The 19,122-nt window shown below is 38.2% G+C and overlaps 1 protein-coding gene across 2 annotated transcripts in view; it reads right to left on the bottom strand.

Moving 5' to 3' along the window:
- Window positions 1-505: 505 nt before the first annotated feature.
- nkain4 (sodium/potassium transporting ATPase interacting 4) overlaps window positions 506-19,122 on the bottom strand; it is a 106,619-nt gene continuing 88,002 nt past the window's right edge. Inside the window, exons 6-7 of one of the 2 annotated variants that reach the window (XM_073822989.1) lie at window positions 15,836-15,920; window positions 506-1,843 (exon numbers count right to left, since the gene is read on the bottom strand). In XM_073822989.1, the coding sequence (XP_073679090.1) occupies window positions 1,834-1,843; window positions 15,836-15,920 (95 nt within the window). In that variant the 3' untranslated portion in view covers window positions 506-1,833. The remainder of the gene's footprint in view (window positions 1,844-15,835; window positions 15,921-19,122) is intronic. The other variant, XM_073822990.1, reaches the window with a different exon arrangement.

Raw genomic sequence — 19,122 nt, 5'->3', positions numbered from 1 at the left:
ATTTAATCGAATGTTATCTGTAAATGCTGAAAAAACGTTTCCATTGCTGTTTTGCAAAATATTCCTTTTTTGAATTGCTTGAAAAACCACCTCATGCAAGCGTAGAATCTTTTTTGCGATATATGGGAGTTTTTGCGCAATTGACGCAGCTACTGTTGATTTAAAGTGACCCCAATAATGTGATATTTAGCCCCCGGAATACGAATTGTACAGAGGAACCCTGCCACAAGTGTATTTGACTCCACGGAATGCGATTTTTACTGAGGGTACCCTTGAAATGTGATTGGGCTAGTTTTGAGTAATAGCTGGGTGGGTTTTGTTATGAAAACCTGGCAACCCTGAATGCTTATGTCTTCTAAATGCGCATTTTGTCATTGTTTTGGAGCACATTAGCTTATAGATAACCTTAAGGCTGACATATTTATACTAAAAAAGCCAAAAAACTTTCTTCAGAAGTTCTCCTTTCGCATTCCAAGGGAAAAAATAAAGACATACAGGCAAGAGCAAGGGTGAACTATTCTTTTAAATGCACAACATGGCCGGTTTCTTTACGGATTTAGCCAAAATGCTGCAAATACAGTACACAAGTCTTATGATATGAAACATTTGGGATTACAAGCAACTATGAAAATTAGAAAATACATACTGACCTTTGGCCTTCACATATCAATTTGCAAAGAAATACACAGTCTGTCTTTTCAAAACTTGTCATACACACTATGATACATGTCAGGTCAGTCATTTGTGCTTTGAGGTTTATGTTTCCAGTAAACAGTTACAGTAGCTCTGCATCTACAGTGAAAGACATTGACAGCCACTCAACCGTTACTCATATTCATAGAAAGACATGCTGACGATTTGTTCACAAACTAATAATTGATTACAAGCACCATTCAGATGAGAGAACCGTTTTGGGTTTCATAATATCAGCCAGTCCTATCATAGCATTAATTATGAAAACAGTATGAGGTTATGTAATAATTGTACTGCCAGTACTGACTGACTACCAGAGGAAGCCCAAACTAGTTGAGATGCAAATGCATTGTGCAATAAATGATGATTATTAACATTAAAAATACTGACAGCATGCACAGTGACCCCAAAACACTTGTCACACTTAAAATGCACAAATTATATTGCATTCGATGCAAATATGATGTATATTTGATCTAATTTAATGATGTTTAGTGTGTCTAAATACAGTGATTTTGGGTTCACTGCATACAAATCAAGACTTAAAACTATAAAAAAAAAAAGACTAAAACTGAATCTGACTGTGAAACATGACATAAAACAACTCAGAAAAGCTCTAATTGTGTCTTGTATTTATATTTTACGCTTCCTTTGCTTCTATTTTTGCCTCCTACAGGAGGTCAGCTTGCTTTGTCTTATTTTTTGGGCCGCGCCCGTTTTCCTCCTCTCGGCTCCCTCCTCGGTTTTACTTTGCAAATCCTGTGCGAAGGTAAACAGCACACAATGCCTCCCTCACACACACAAACAGAGCTGGAACTCAGTGAACCTCAACATCTGCCTTGAACTCCCCTTGAATAACTCAAACGCATGGACCACACACCACACCAACAAAATACTGGACCTTTTTGTTTAGATATGTTTTACAGCCACTTGTATGAGAGCGTCTAAATGAGCCAGCTGGAACAATGTGCCAGAACGTCTAATGGAGCGACTGTGTTTTGTCCAGAGATGGGAAGCAGAGAGCCAATTCTCCAATACTACAGAACAGGCTGATTTTGGGTGATTTGGACGTGTTTTAAAGAGGTGAGGAGCAGAGAGGAGGAGTGGGCAAAGTGGCTCTTCTTCATAACACTCTTTCATTTACGAAGACCTGAAAAACACAAACAGACAGAGAGAAATGTTATTAGAGTTAACCAATATATTAGCTTAACAGATTTGGTTAGTATGTTGCTTTTTAATGTAATTTTATTTGGAGTTTATATTATTTTAAGAGGAACTTTTTGAGTTCGAATATGTATGTCAACTGCTGTCCCACAACCAAAAAACATTTAAAAAGCATTTAAGTATTAAAATCTTAGATGTTTACTAAGATCTTTTCATTATCTAATGAAACCCAATAATATTTGAAATATCAGCAAGCTTAATATATATATATATATATATATATATATATATATATATATATAATCATCATTTAGTAGGGAGGTGTCCTGAACCCTAACCCCTAAATTTTAACTTTTGAAAATCATATTGAAATAATTTTTGCGTTTTATTTTTAAATCTACGTTTGTAAAAATATATTTTTTTAAGTGAAGTACAAAAGAATATTTATTTCATATTTTCTTTGTAAACGATGAAACTTAAATGTAAAAAAAGTGTCCCAAATTTTTTAGGCACTACCGAAACATATGTTTTAGTCCATTCGGTGAAGTTTTGGTTGTAACATCATTTTGTTTTTTTCCTTTTCATACTTTTTGGTTCAGTTTGTATATAATGTATATATCAAAAGTCTGGGGTCATTTAAAAAACATTTAAAAAAAATGTGTACTTTTATTCAGCAAGGATGCAAAAAAGATCAAAGGTGACCATAACGACAAATAAATTAATAAATTAAAATAATAAATGTTTCCACAAAATTATTAAGTAGAACAACTGTTTTCAACACTGATCAAAACACAATAATAGCTGCTAAAATTCAGCTTTGCATTACAGGAATAAATTCAATTTATAAATATATTCAAATAAAAGACTTCAATAGTAATAATATTTCACAATATTACTGTTTTATTGTATTTTTAATCAAATAAATGCAGGCCTGGTCTTACGGATCCAGAACTTTCGCACAGTAGTGCATCAAAAAAAAAAAAAAAAAAACACTTTAATAATAACACAATTGATGGATAAATTTTTTGTTAAATGTGTTATAAAGTTTAGCCATCATTTTAAATTAAATGTAAACTTTTCATTCATATTTTGTTCATTTCATATTACCCACCATCTTATTTATTGCCTTATTGGCCTGTTTTCCCACTTTAAATATTGGTATTGGCAAAACCCACTTTCAATTAACCTCTAATTACACTACTAAAAGTTAAAACTTACTTGTGAACACACACACAGACACCTGCTGGGTGATTTATTAAACTACCTGTGATTGTGAAATGCTTGTGTATCTGGAGATAGGACAAGTACTTTCGCTCATTTGCAACTAGTCTGATTAAACTCTCATGAAAAATGTCCCTGGGGCAAATATAATGTGTTTAGCACCTCCATGTGCACATATCGAAACGGCTTCTTCTGCACACACTCATTACAGAGCCTGCATAATTTAAGGCTTATTGAAATGAGGCCAGGACCGGTCTCAGAGGAACCACTCCACTGATCCATATTCCCCACATCAAAAACCAAGATACTGTACGATCCAGGGTATATAGCAGCAGGTAGTGGGAGATTAAGACCCTTTCAGTGCAAAAATCATTTACACAGGGATTTATAGTTCCCCTCTAAGAGATGAACAGGCCTGTCACTCAGAACTTTCTTCTCTGGAGTAAAACATAAGTAGGTCTATAATACCTTGGGCAGTCACATTAATATCAGTGGCAGTTGCTTCAATGGCCTCCTTGAAGCGTGTGACCCGCGTACTGCCATCTTTGCTTGAGGGCATTCGACAGTTCTGAGTAGGCATGGGATGATAACCGGTTTCAAGGTTTACCGCGGTTTGAAAAAAGTCACGGTTTCAAAACCGGAAACAAAAAAAGTTATACCGTTCCTACGATATGCGCATTTTCTGTGTCAAAGTGAAAGCGCAGGACTCCCTAGGTTGTGTGTGTGCGTCCCTGCAGAGAAAACAATGCAGCCCCTCCCCCACCGGTTAGTGCTCAGGCGCGTGTCTGTGTTTGTGCACGTGATCCACAGTCAGTGAGATTCAGCAGTAATATAAGTTCAGGACGGCCAAAGGAGGTGAACCCCCACAACACAGAGTGGGGAATAGCAGACTATATGTACTAATTTTACGTTTCTGTGAACTTTAGCACAACAATTAAGTTAAAGTGAAATCATGTCTTTGCTTTTAAGCCTTCTGTCACGTTAAAGGTGCAGTGTGTAGGTTTTGTGGCATCTAGCGGCGAGATTGTGAATTGCAGCAGAGTACCGCTCACCCCTCCCTTTACAGAACTACGGAAGCCGATACAGGATTTAAATCTCACCTTTTTTTTGACAGCAACGAATAGTGAGATTTCTTTTAAAATGTAATTTAAGGAATTATATTAACGTTATCATTCAATAAAACTATGTTATTGTGAATATTACTTGTTCATCATTGTGTCAGTGTTTTTTTCGCAAGCTGATTCTATGTTAATAAAAACATAATGGTTAATTAAGGTCTTTATGCACCCCTGAAAACATAGTTATTGCACCACTGTCTAGAGATCATCTTAAATATTACACGGGGCACCTTTAACACAAGTGACTGCAATTTAATTTAATTAAGAAGATTCAATTATTTATTTTAATTATTTTGCCTTCTGTTCCATGTTACAAAATGTTCTATATGTTTCCTAAAATAAAATATACTGTAATCCGTTTGGGGAAAAAAAGGTTGTTTTTTTTACCCAGACATTTAAATGTAACATTGTAGAGCAGTGATTACAATACCGTAATACCGTGAAACCGTGATATTTTTATCCAAGGTTATCATACCGTCAGAATCTTATACCGGCCCATGCCTAGTTCTGAGGTAATTTCTTTTAGCCAGTCACCTCAGCCATAACCGTCATGTGACTAATCACTCACAAAAAATATTTAGGAGCACCAGTGCGACTGACCCAATCAGCATATTTGTGTTTGCGCTGAGGGGAGCGTTAAAGGTTTCTACATGTTTTTGCAACATTGAGTAATGTATCACAGATGTATCTGATGAAGCCTTTCATAAATAAAGTGTATAGACAGTTTAAATAATAGATTCATTGTGCAGCATAGAGAGCTTTGTTGTATGGCAAGCCGTTTTAGCCTAAAATATACTAAGCGTTACTTGTCGTAAATGCAATTCCAATTGCAGAGCTCTCTAATTCAATTCTTACTAGTAACAATTTCAATTGCAGAGCTCTCTAATTCAATTCTTCCTAGTAACAATTCCAATTGCAGAGCTCTCTAATTCAATTCTTCCTAGTAACAATTCCAATTGCAGAGCTCTCTAATTCAATTCTTACTAGTAACAATTCCAATTGCAGAGCTCTCTAATTCAATTCTTACTAGTAACAATTCCAATTGCAGAGCTCTCTAGTTCAATTCTTACTAGCAACAATTCCAATTGCAGAGCTCTCTAATTCAATTCTTCCTAGTAACAATTCCAATTGCAGAGCTCTCTAATTCAATTCTTCCTAGTAACAATTCCAATTGCAGAGCTCTCTAGTTCAATTCTTACTAGCAACAATTCCAATTGCAGAGCTCTCTAATTCAATTCTTACTAGTAACAATTCCAATTGCAGAGCAGTCTAATTCAATTCTTACTAGTAACAATTCCAATTGCAGAGCTCTCTAATTAAATTCTTCCTAGTAACAATTCCAATTGCAGAGCTCTCTAATTCAATTCCAGTTGCAGAGCTCTCTAATTCAATTCTTACTAGTAACAATTACAATTGCAGAGCTCTCTAATTCAATCCTTACTAGTAACAATTTCAATTGCAGAGCTCTCTAATTCAATTCCAATTGCAGAGCTCTCTAATTCAATCCTTACTAGTAACAATTCCAATTGCAGAGCTCTCTAATTCAATTCCAATTGCAGAGCTCTCTAATTCAATCCTTACTAGTAACAATTTCAATTGCAGAGCTCTCTAATTCAATTACAATTGCAGAGCTCTCTAATTCAATCCTTACTAGTAACAATTCCAATTGCAGAGCTCTCTAATTCAATTCCAATTGCAGAGCTCTCTAATTCAATCCTTACTAGTAACAATTTCAATTGCAGAGCTCGCTAATTCAATTCCAATTGCAGAGCTCTCTAATTCAATCCTTACTAGTAACAATTCCAATTGCAGAGCTCTCTAATTCAATTACAATTGCAGAGCTCTCTAATTCAATCCTTACTAGTAACAATTTCAATTGCAGAGCTCTCTAATTCAATTACAATTGCAGAGCTCTCTAATTCAATCCTTACTAGTAACAATTCCAATTGCAGAGCTCTCTAATTAAATTCCAATTGCAGAGCTCTCTAATTCAATCCTTACTAGTAACAATTTCAATTGCAGAGCTCGCTAATTCAATTACAATTACAGAGCTCTCTAATTCAATCCTTACTAGTAACAATTCCAATTGCAGAGCTCTCTAATTCAATTCCAATTGCAGAGCTCTCTAATTCAATCCTTACTAGTAACAATTCCAATTGCAGAGCTCTCTAATTCAATCCTTACTAGTAACAATTCCAATTGCAGAGCTCTCTAATTCAATTCCAATTGCAGAGCTCTCTAATTCAATCCTTACTAGTAACAATTCCAATTGCAGAGCTCTCTAATTCAATCCTTACTAGTAACAATTTCAATTGCAGAGCTCTCTAATTCAATCCTTACTAGTAACAATTTCAACTGCAGAGCTCTCTAATTCAATCCCTACTAGTAACATTTTCAATTGCAGAGCTCTCTAATTCAATTCCAATTGCAGAGCTCTCTAATTCAATTACAATTGCAGAGCTCTCTGATTCAATCCTTACTAGTAACATTTTCAATTGCAGAGCTCTCTAATTCAATCCTTACTAGTAACATTTTCAATTGCAGAGCTCTCTAATTCAATTCCAATTGCAGAGCTCTCTAATTCAATTACAATTGCAGAGCTCTCTGATTCAATCCTTACTAGTAACAATTTCAATTGCAGAGCAGTCTAATTCAATTCTTACTAGTAACAATTTCAATTGCAGAGCTCTCTGATTCAATCCTTACTAGTAACAATTTCAATTGCAGAGCAGTCTAATTCAATTCTTACTAGTAACAATTTCAATTGCAGAGCAGTCTAATTCAATACTTACTAGTAACAATTCCAATTGCAGAGCTCTCTAATTCAAATTTTATTAGTAACAATTACAATTAGAGAGCTCTACAAATGATTTTTTTACTAGTCATATGTCTCCATTGACTTCCATTCATTGTTAATTACAGAGCTCTACAACAGAATTTTTACTAATAACAATTACAATTAGAGAGCTCTCTAAATCAAATTGTACTAGTAATAAATCAACTTAGACAGTTCTCTAATTCAGCTACTAATAAGAACTGAATTAGAGAGCTCTTTAATTCAATTACAGAGCCCTGCAATTAAACATATCTTTAATGTGTTTTTTTACTAGTAAATTTGAATTGTAGAGCTCTGTAATTGCATTTTTACTAGTAATAATTAAATTAGAGAACTCTCTAATTAGAATTGTTACTAGTAAAAACTGAATTAGAGAGCTCTGTAATTGGAATTATTACTAGTAAAAATTGATTTATATAGCTTTCTAATTGTAATTCTTACTTAGTAGTGCATTCTCACTACTAAGATGGCGGTGCAGGCACACGCAGCAGCTTCTCTCTCTCCCGACCAAACAGTGTTTTCGTGTTTTTCGTCCTGTAAGTCGCAGTGTTTTTTTACGTCTTCGTCGCGTTTATGTGCCCTTAAGCGCGTTTATAGCTGAACATTTTTGCTCGACATCGGCAGAAACAAAGTTTTTAAGTTGAACTCTGTGGACGCTGAAGAGCTGAATGATCTGGGTCTGCTCCGGAGGCCTACTCAATCACCGACCCCCACTCCTGCACCTCGCCCACAATGGAGGCGCCTCAAGTGGTGTGAGAGGAAGCAGAAGAGGGGTAAGCGCGGAGGTATCCGAGCTAGGCTAGTGGCTAGCCCACACAAACCCGCCATCCCTTCCATCGTTCTGGCCAATGTACGCTCATTAGACAACAAACTGGAGTACATCCGACTACTACGTTCATCTCAAAGGAATGTAAAGGACTGTTGTGTTTTTGTGTTCATGGAAACATGGCTCAGCGACAGTGTCCCGGACCGCGCCATTCAGCTTGACCAGCTGACATGCTATCATGCCGACAGGGTTGTCGTCACGGGGGTAAGACCCGCGGTGGCGGACTTTGTGTTTATATAAATGACGCTTGGTGCCGCGATTCTGTTGTAGTCTGCAAATACTGCTCACCAGTGTTGGAATTTATGGTTATTAAGTGCCGGCCGTTCTATCTACCGAGGGAATATACAGCTATACTGCTGTGTGCTGTGTACATCCCTCCCACCTCCAACAACAGGAGCGAGGCACTAAATGAACTGTATCAGCACATCAGTGAGCAGCAGACAGCTCACTCTGATGCTTTTCTTATCGTGGCTGGGGATTTCAATCATGCAGACTTAAAGAGTGTGTTTCCAAAAATACAACAACACATTGACTTTCCAACACGGGGAAATAACACACTGGACCTTGTTTACACCACCCAGAGAGGAGCTTACAAAGCTTTCCCCCTCCCCCACCTCGGCACCTCTGATCACATCACTGTTATGCTAATGCCCTCTTACAGACCGCTTGTTAAAGTTCCCATATTGTCAAAATCGAAATTTCCTGGCTTTTTTCATGATAACTGAGGTCTAGGGGTTATGTAACTACCACATAAGTTTCAAAACAGTACGTCCACAGCAAACTGTACACAGCCTGAATAAGTAGCCGTTCCTTTTCACGAACCCCCTGTAACTTCCGTAAAAATATGACGTCCGATCTACTCAGTCACCGCCTTTAGTCACCACCCAGAGCAGCAACCACCGTCCCACCCTCCTTTTGTGAAACCCCGACAACTTCGCGTCCATGCCATTGCTAAGCAACAACAACACGAAAACAAGTGGAGAAAACCCTGTTCAGTCGATAGATGTCAAGCTACATCATTAAACAGGCTTCCGAACAACGTTAATATAAGAGACCAGTGGCACGTCAACATCAGCCTCTTTCACACAGCCATTCCGGAAAATACACGGATAATGTGTCCCACGATTTTTTCCGGAAATGCTTAATTAGGTTCATTCACAGTTGTTTTCCGGAATCTGTGTGTGCTTTACACACAACCCGTAAAGACGTGACATTTGGATGTGAGATTTAATGCGACGCGTACATTTCACTAAACTGAAACTAGTGAGGGGCTGCCTGATCGCTGCTTCATTCCACTTGCACGTATTTTTTCCGTTGTGAAGAGTCGTAGGGTAAAGTGCATCATCACTACAACACTGCCTTAATGGCATTTGGTTCTGGCTTTTGTTCACACAGCGCTCGTTCCCGTAATTTTCCGGAATCAGCGCGCATTGTGAAAGGGGCTTTACTAAAGCAACAGTTACGTAGCTTACTGCATTCAGTGTTTGAAAAAGAAAAAAACATTAATGATCATTCTGAAATATCAAGACACCGCAGGCCAGGCTCTGGGCTAGGCTACAGCATACAAGACCATAGTTACTTGTGGTTGGCCTGGCTGTGCGTCACTCAGAAAACAACAGGCCAATCAGAAGAGAGGCTCATGAATATTAATTAGATGGGCCAAAATCGACAGAGCTTGACAGAGCTCCTAAAAAAGGAGCTGTAAAAATATATTGAGATGGATTTTGGCACTTATACCGCAGATATATATTCTTAAGGACATCAACAACAAAAATAATCCTCCAGAAATGTGTACAATATGGGACCTTTAAAGTCACCAAACCGGTTTGTAAGCAGATACAAGTGTGGCCAGAGGGGTCTTCAGAGGCTTTACAGGACTGCTTTGACACCACAGACTGGAATATGTTTAAGCAGGCTGCCACTTACAACAACACCACTGACCTCCAGGAGTACACAGAGACTGTTACAGCCTACATTAACAAATGCACTGAGGATGTAACAGTCACCAAAACCATCACTGTCCGTGCCAACCAAAAGCCATGGATGACAGGGGAGGTCTACAGGCTGCTGAAAGCTCGGAACGCTGCCTACAGAGCTGAAGACGAGGCGAGCCTGAAGACAGCTAGGGCCAACCTTTCCCATGGCATCAGAGAGGCTAAGAGACAGTACTCCAGAGGAATATCTCATCGCTTCAAAGACAGTAGAGACACACGGAGCCTGTGGCGGGGCATACAGACCATCACGGATTACAAGCCCCCTCCACAGACCTGTGACGGCACCATCTCCCTGCTAAACGAGCTGAACACCTTCTTCGCTTGCTTTGAAGTGCAAAACAGCACCACAGCACAGAAGACCCCACCCCCTCCTGATGACCAGGTGATAACTTTGTCCCCAGACAGTGTGAGGAGATCCCTCAGCAGGATCAACGCTCACAAAGCTCCGGGTCCTGACAACATTCCTGGTCGTGTACTGAGAGACTGTGCAGAGGAACTCACTGATGTCTTCACAGACATCTTTAACATCTCACTCTCCCAGGCTGTCGTCCCCACCTGTTTCAAAGCAACCACGATCATTCCGGTACCAAAAAAGTCATCTCCTTCCTGCTTTAATGACTACCGTCCAGTTGAACTTACCCCCATCCTCATGAAGTGCTTTGAACGGCTAGTCATGCAGCACATTAAATCTGTCCTTCCCCCCTCACTGGACCCCTTCCAGTTTGCATATCGGCCCAACCGCTCGACCGATGATGCCATCTCCACTGCACTCCACTCAGCACTCACACATCTGGACAAAAAAAGACTAATATGTCCGAATGCTGTTCATAGACTTCAGTTTAGCATTTAACGCTATAATCCCCCAACAGTTCACACAAAAACTGGTCCAGCTGGGGCTCAACACCTCACTGTGTAACTGGCTGTTGGATTTCCTCACAGGAAGACCACAAGCAGTACGGGTCTGCAGTAACACATCCAGCACCATCATTCTAAACACGGGGGCCCCTCAGGGATGTGTGCTGAGCCCCCTCCTCTTCACTCTGCTGACCCCCGACTGCACTCCGTCACACAGCTCCAACCTCTTCATCAAGGGGATGACATGACTGTGGTGGGTCTCATTAGCAACAGGGATGTGACAAACTACAGAAGCGAGGTGAGCCGCCTGGCCACGTGGTGCGGAGACAACAATCTCTCTCTGAATGTGGAGAAGACAAAGGAGATTGTTGTTGACTTCAGGAGAGTGCACACTCAGCATGCTCCTCTGACCATCAACGGTGCGTCTGTGGAGAGAGTGAGCAGCACCAAGTTCCTGGGTGTGCACATCACTGAGGATCTCTCCTGGACAAACAACACCACTGCACTGTCCAAGAAAGCACAGCAGCGTCTCTACTTCCTCCGCAAACTAAGAAGAGCAAGAGCACCAGCCCCCATCATGTACACATTCTACTGAGGAACCATCGAGAGCATCCTGTCTAGCTGCATCACTGTGTGGTTTGGAGCCTGCAATGCGTCCTGCCACAAAACTCTCCAACGCATAGTCAGAGCAGCTGAGAGGATCATTGGTGTCCCTCTCCCCTTCCTCCAAGACATCTACAGCACACGTCTCACCAAAAAAGCCCTCTGCATAGCAGCCGATCCCACCCACCCAATGCAAAGCTTCTTCAGCCTGCTGCCATCAGGGAGGAGACTGCGGAGTCTCCAGGCCAGGACCAGCAGACTGAAGGACAGCTTCACCCATCAGGTTGTCTGGAAGCTCAACTCTCTCCCTACTCTGCCCCCACTCCCCTCACTCCCCTCTTCTGCCCCACAAACTTTCTGAACTCTGACACACACACACACACACACACACACACACTGACCTGCACCAGTCACTTTGTGCAGCATTGGTCTGCCAACTACCTCACCTACTCATAGACAGTTACAAGACTGCTCTGACACTTTTACACATTACAAGCTCTGTTGCACTATATTGTTTGCATGTTTACATGGTTTGCACTCTCTACCATGTGCCCTTACTTGTATATTGTGTTTTTCATTTTATATATTATGTTTATTTGTATTTATTCATATTTTTTTTAATTCTACCTTTGTATTTAATGTTACTGTTTGCATTTAATGTTACTGTTTGTATTTAATGTTACTAGTATGCACCATGGGTCTGAGAGTAACTCAATTTCAATTCTCTGCATGTCCTGTACATGTGGCAGAATTGACAATAAAGTTGACTTTGACTAATAATTAATTTGTAGAGCTCTGTAATTAAAAATGAATGGAAGTCAGTGGAGACATATGACTAGTAAAAATTTATTTGTAGAGCTCTGTAATTGGAATTGTTACTAATAAGAATTTAATTAGAGAGTTCTCTAATTGGCATTGTTATGAGTAAAAAATGAATTATAGCGCTCTCTAATTGTAGCCTGGCTAACGCCAGACCACGTTATGACTTCGTCATGATTCGTGGTCTGGGAACCACATGTTCATTTTCTCGTATTTTAGGCGTGGTTTACGAATGCCCAGAGCCGTTTATTGGGCGATACGAATGTCTATCAAAAGCGCCTGTGCGTAGCTCATAGCCAATCGTTTCAATTATACCGGATGACGTATGTAGAGCGTATATTTTTTCAAAATAAACTTGCGTTCTAATGTCATTTGTCGCGTCGGGTCGCGCCGCTCGCGTCCAGTGTAGACACGAAAGATAACTTTGTGTCTGCTGCCATGCTGGATCCTTCGGTGAGTCGCATAGAAGGCGTCATCGTCTTGCTGCTCCCTCCCCGTTCTGTGATTGGTTCCCTATCTTAGGTGAAAATTAGGTCCATGGTTTCCAGACTAGACTAGCAGCGTGAATAAAATCGCGCTGCGCAAGGCAGGATGGGGAAACCCAGGCTACTCTAATTGAATTGTTACTAGTAAAAAAACAATTACGACAAGGAACGCTTAGTATATTTTAGGCTAAAACAGCTTGCCATATCGTTGATTATAATAGAACTGTGTGAGATTTCGATGAACTAAGATGAGAGACAGCTCATTAATGATTTTTAAAAGGAGTTTGTAAATGAAATATTGATTTAATACAACAGTTAAACAAGAAGTTAATATTAAGTGACTTACAGTGTCTGACTATAACACTATTGCCTGATTTTGCTCCATTTCATTGTCAAAATAGTTTGAAACGAAGTCACAACTGAGCCGCTGAGAATTTCCATTCGTTTATGAATGAACATGCATTTTTAAATGAATCTAGAGAAATGATTCAATTTCCCATTCATAAAGACAGTCACTTGCTTTATTCCTGAAAGAATCAGCAGTTCAAACGAATCAAAAATTTCTGCCACCTACTGGCAGTTTATATATATATTTATTTATTTATTTATTTATTTTTTGACATAAAAGATTACATACTTTTAATAAAGTTGAAAAATGCCATTACAAAGGTAAAACTAAATTCAATTTAAGGAGTCACCTCCTAATGGGAAGACTCATTTTTGATCAGATTTTTTGATTATTGATTAGAAGGTGCTAAAATTTTGACTGTGCTCCTAAATTTTTTAAGCAAAAAGAAATGTAAGTATAGGGTCCTGACTCAGAAGCCACAGGAAAATGACATTGACTGGTTAATGAATCCACAAAAGCGTGCACACAATCGTTTCGATGTTTTATCCCCGTTTTATTCACTTGTATTATTCAAACTAAATCACAGACATGAGTTATTCTGAGCTTCAAAACATTCTAGCATATGGCCAGACACATTCACACGTCAATAACCCCTGTTCAGTTTTCAGCAGTCTGGCTCGTCCAGCCACAAAAAGCAGCGCTATTATTCTGAAGAAGATGCTAATATTCGAATTGGCACATAACTGATGATAAAAACGAGGATATTTGGCCAAACTTTGTGCCGCTTCCGGCTGCCAGCCTTTAAAACGAGATCTGACCTTAACTGGTTCTGCAGTACATAAACAATTAAAATGCTGTAATAGTTTTAATGTTAAAAATTAAATGAACTGGAAGCACATCAACAGTCTGGCACTTTTTCCATGTTCAACTAGAGAGCTTAAGCAAATAGTAACAAAAAACAATACAAAATTGTCCTAGTTGATATAAAAGCTCCTTAACTGTTCGACTGAGCTTCCCAGAGTTTGACTAATCCCTCACTGGACGAGATCAGAATGCTTGATGAATGGACTAATTAAGAACTTACACTAATTAAAAGAAAACTAACTTTAATTAATGCTTCAGATAAGGGGCAAGCAGGGACATGTGTAAGAGGATCTATTTTACTTAACTCGCACACACAGAGTGTGTTTGATTGGATTCACATTCACACGCACATTTTACTTTTAAATTGGGACATACAACAGACATCCAAATAGTTTTTTATTACAGCTGTGAATTTAACCTATTAAAAATTATGTATTTTATTTATAGTGTGTATATTTGACATTATGAAACCATTGAAACCGTTTTGAAACAGTCATGGTTTGGTCAGTTACTCGAATGTGCGGCCATATTGGCGATACTGGGTGTCTATTTTTATACTACAAACAATGTAATTATGAGTATCCAATTACTTGATTAATCGTCAGATTACGCAATTAATCACCAGAATAATCATAATCGTTAATGACAGCCCTACTTGGAAATGGTACATATTTGTTCCCACTAGAGGTGTGCAATATTGACAAAAAAAAAATCTCAATATTTCCAGGAATTTTATCGATAATGATAATTATTTTGCTGAGTGTGTTATGTGCTTGTATCTTCAGGATTACCATGGACAGCTGACTCCTGCAATGTTTGATATTCTTCATATTCTGTGTGGTGGTCAGTTCACACACTGATAGAAATTAATCTTTTACAATAAGTTTTAATTGATTTTTACCTTTTATGGGCATTTTAACCTTTAAAAAGGCATTTTTGTAAAGGTGTGCATTATCTTTCGAGTCATATTCTTACATTTAATCAGCGAATAATGGCGAATATTGGCTGTAACCAACCAAATGAAATTATTATCAACAAAATTCATCTTTGCAATGCAGAAGAAACACAGAAAATGCATCTGAAGTGGCATTTAGATGCATTTACACACTGTTTATTGCAGGTCATGAATGCATTTAAGCTGCAGTTACAAATGCATAAATAACGTTTTGATATATTAAACATAAAACGTTGAATACTGATATTTGAAATCATTTAAAAAATTAAAGATACTTTAAATGCGGAATTAAAATCACCAGTAGGGCGCAGCAAGTCACTGTAAATAAGTGAGTCGTTGCGATTGAACAGAGTCATTTAAACGGTTGATTCATTCAGGAACGAAACCCCATCAGGTTTCTCAGAGACGCATTATTTGCAATGATTTTTGTTGGCGAAACAGAGTGAAAACAGGCAAAATACTCGATAATGTAAAATCAAACATTGTTAAAACAACAATTACAAAATCATTGCAGACTATATATACAGTACAGACCAAAAGTTTGGACACACCTTTGAACCAAAGTTTTCTTTATTTTCATGACTATGAAAATTGCAGATTCACACTGAAGGCATCAAAACTATGAATTAACACATGTGGAATTATATACATAACAAAAAAGTGAAAATATGTCATATTCTAGGTTCTTCAAAGTAGCCACCTTTTGCTTTGATTACTGCTTTGCTCACTTTTGGCATTCTCTTGATGAGCTTCAAGAGGTAGTCACCTGAAACGGTTTTCACTTCACAGGTGTGCCCTGTCAGGTTTAATAAGTGGGATTTCTTGTTTTGTTTTGATTTTCAGTTGTGTTGTGTAGAAGTATATATAGTATATATAGAATTAAATATTTTATAGAATTAAATATAATTCCACATGTGTTAATTCATCTACAATTTTCAGAGTCATGAAAATACAGAAAACTCTTTGAATGAGAAGGTGTGTCCAAACTTTTGGTCTTTACTGTATATCGCACACTCCTATTTCCCACACACACACAGACACACAGGTACTTACTGATGCACGGGCTTTAACAGAAGATGAGATGGTTTCTCATTGACATGGTAGAGTGGGAATGGGTCAAATCCACCAATAAAATCAACTGAAAACCAAACAAAAGATGAAATTAAAGAATGAAACAAAATGAAACAGGAAAATGAGCCATGAAGAGCACAAATGAAACATGAAATGATAATCACTAAATGTAAAAACCACGAACAGACATAATGCATGACAAAAATATGAATAATGTGAACATTAACAGTGGAACATCGACTATGGCAATTTACATTAAACTATTCAGACATAATTATTAACAATGAACAGTGTGTACATATGAGATGTGATAACACTCACACATTCGTCTAAGTAAACTGAAGTTCAAGTACTTGAACAAGTTTTTTTCTGTGTATCTGTACAAAGCTCTATTTGACTTTACTCTCTCTCACACACATACACATACACACACATAGAGAGACAGACAGAGGAATGAATAACAGGTTTCTGAATGAGTGATTTTCATTATCAGATGTCTGGCCTCATTCAGCCCAGTGTGATAGACTCCACACAGAGAATACAGACACGCATACACACACTCTCACATTCCTAACTTATATACAGCAAAAAAAAAAAGAAAAAAGAAAAAAGGGAGAGACTATCCCCGCGTCCCAATTCCAATACCACCTATTTTAAATATAAATAAGTATGTGAGATTAGTTTGAGCCCCAGAGCACAGTATGTTGAAAAAAGTGTGCAAATGTACCCAAATCCTGTATGATTTCTGCTGGGAGTTTTGAAACATGCATCTGTTACCAACAATTCATTGCACTACATGAGTTAAAGAGATTGCCATCTTTTATTCACCCAATCTCATAAGACTTACATTCTATTGTGAACACAAATGGGCATTCCTGTCCATGTTCCATGTCCTGTCCAAAAATGTTTAATAAAAAAGGTAATGGCTTTAGCTAGACACTAATAAAAAATGGCTTGGTTATTAATGGATCACACATTTTAGTGTATACATGCTGTAAGCGAACATGTGTTTTAGCTGCGAAAGCACAAACACACCTTTCAGTCAATCCATAAAACCGCAACAGACGCAATCTCAGGAGCAATTTCACCTCCATGTTTACGCACATTAAACATAGGCTACAGCAGGCCTGAAAATAGCAGGGCTGGTTTATCAAACGACAGGCTTTGTGCTCATAATGTGTCATTAGTGTTTGCAGGATCCATGGAGCTCCAGAGACCATGAGCTGTGCTGCTATGTGTGGAATGCTGGGAAGGAAGAAGGTATTCCTACTGATGTGAGTAAATGGCAACTTCACACATACTTCATACTTTAAAGGGGACATCAGATGCCCATTTTCCACAAGTTGGCATGATTTTTTAGGGTCTTCATGAAATGTCTTTAACATACTCTTTACCTTTTACCTTGTCAGAAACAGCTCTCACAAGGTTCACAGAGACCTTTTTCGGTGCATGGCTCTTTAAATGATAATGAGCTCTGCTCACCCCGCCCCTCTCTTCCATTTTGTGTGTATTCGGCGGTGCGTTACCATCAGATACAAAACTAATCTACTGCTTCCTCAGTGGCTTTGATGTCAGGAGAAAATGAAAACTCTTATGTTCACTTTTACATCCAAATACAAAACACCCGCACTGCTTACGAGACATTGATGTGGCTACAACTGCTCAAACGCAGAGAAAATGGAGGACGGCATACAATTGGCGGAAGGCGGAAATATGCTAATACTGGAGTTTCCATCAGCAGTCTTGGGCGGGGCCTGAGCAGTATGATAATTGGGACTGTTTAGGTTTTTTGGGGATTTAAAAAAAGGAGTAAATGGATTTTTATCATTGTAGGGTGGTTGTGTTCACACACTGCTAAGTTAATGGCAACTTCACACATCATACTTTAAAGGGGAGATCAGATGCCTATTTTTCAAAGTTGGTATGATTTTTTAGGGTCTTCATGAAATGTCTTTAACATACTCTTTGCCTTTCACCTTGTCAAAAACAGCTCTGTTCACAGAGACCCATTTTGGTGCATGGCTCTTTAAATGATAATGAGCTACTGCTCACCCCGCCCCTCTCTTCCATTCTGAGTGTATTCAGTGGTGCGTTACAGTCAAATACAAAACTAATCTACTGCTTCCTCAGTGGCTTTGATGTCAGGAGAAAATAAAGACTATTATGTTCACTTTTACATCCAAATACAAAACACTTGCATTGCTTATGTTACATTGTTGTCTCTACTACGTACAACTGGCTGAGGGCAGAAATACACTAATACAGGCACAGTTAAACACTAAAAACATTCATTCAAAAGACAAAAAAATATACAATTAACTTTAAATGACAAAAAAAGCAGTGCACTACTAAAATTTGGAAATAGAAAAAAATCTTTTCATGTGCAGATCACTTTTTATGGTGAATAACGTGCCATGTACACAAATGAATCTGAAGTGAGAGGAGGTGGAGAACTGTAGTACAACTGTTCAGAAGACGTTACCCGCTAGGGCGCAATTCTCAAAAGAGACGTGGGTGGAACGAATAGCAGTCACAACGCTGTGAGAATACCTCAGATGAGTGAGAGAAGTTGAGTGCATGTCTGAATGTGTGCAGATCGGAGCCTTGAGAACGCTCTTGCCCTGGTCAGCTGCCTATATTGTCCAGGGATACAGAAATATTTTCATGTTATGGCCAACAATTGCTAAATTATATTAAAATGCATACTATTTGAATTAGTTTGCATAAAGAGATAAAAAAAACAATGTGACACTGGACCACAAAACCAGTCATAGGGGGCCATTTTTTGAGCTGAATAAATAAACATTTGTTAGTATAGGGCAGTATTTCTCTGAGATACATCTAAAATCTGGATTCTGAGGGTGTAAAAAAAAATCTAAATATTGAGAAAATCACTTTTAAAGTTGTCCAAATTAAGTTCGTAGCAATGCATATTACTAATCAAAAATTAAGTTTATGGTATGAAATTTACAAGATATCTTCATGGAATAGGATCTTTACTTAATATCCTAATGATTTTTGGCATAAAAGAAAAATGATAATTTTGAATATATTAGATATACCCGTGCGCCTTAAGACTGGTTTTGTGGTCCAGGGTTACATATTATACTAAAAACTAAAATGAACCTTTTAAATGGCTGACTTTCGAACTATATGTGAATTTAGGCATCACAACATTAGAATGTACATTACAAAAAATTTAAATTATTTGCTAAAGATTAAATTAAACAGTGTTTTAAAGATCAGTCTTCAGTGTCACATGATTCTTT

This window comes from Garra rufa, chromosome 18 (genome assembly GCF_049309525.1).
Source record: "Garra rufa chromosome 18, GarRuf1.0, whole genome shotgun sequence".
Classification (NCBI taxonomy): Eukaryota; Metazoa; Chordata; class Actinopteri; order Cypriniformes; family Cyprinidae; genus Garra; species Garra rufa.
Note: the sequence above shows the minus strand (reverse complement) of the source record. Positions and strands in the feature narration are given on the sequence as shown.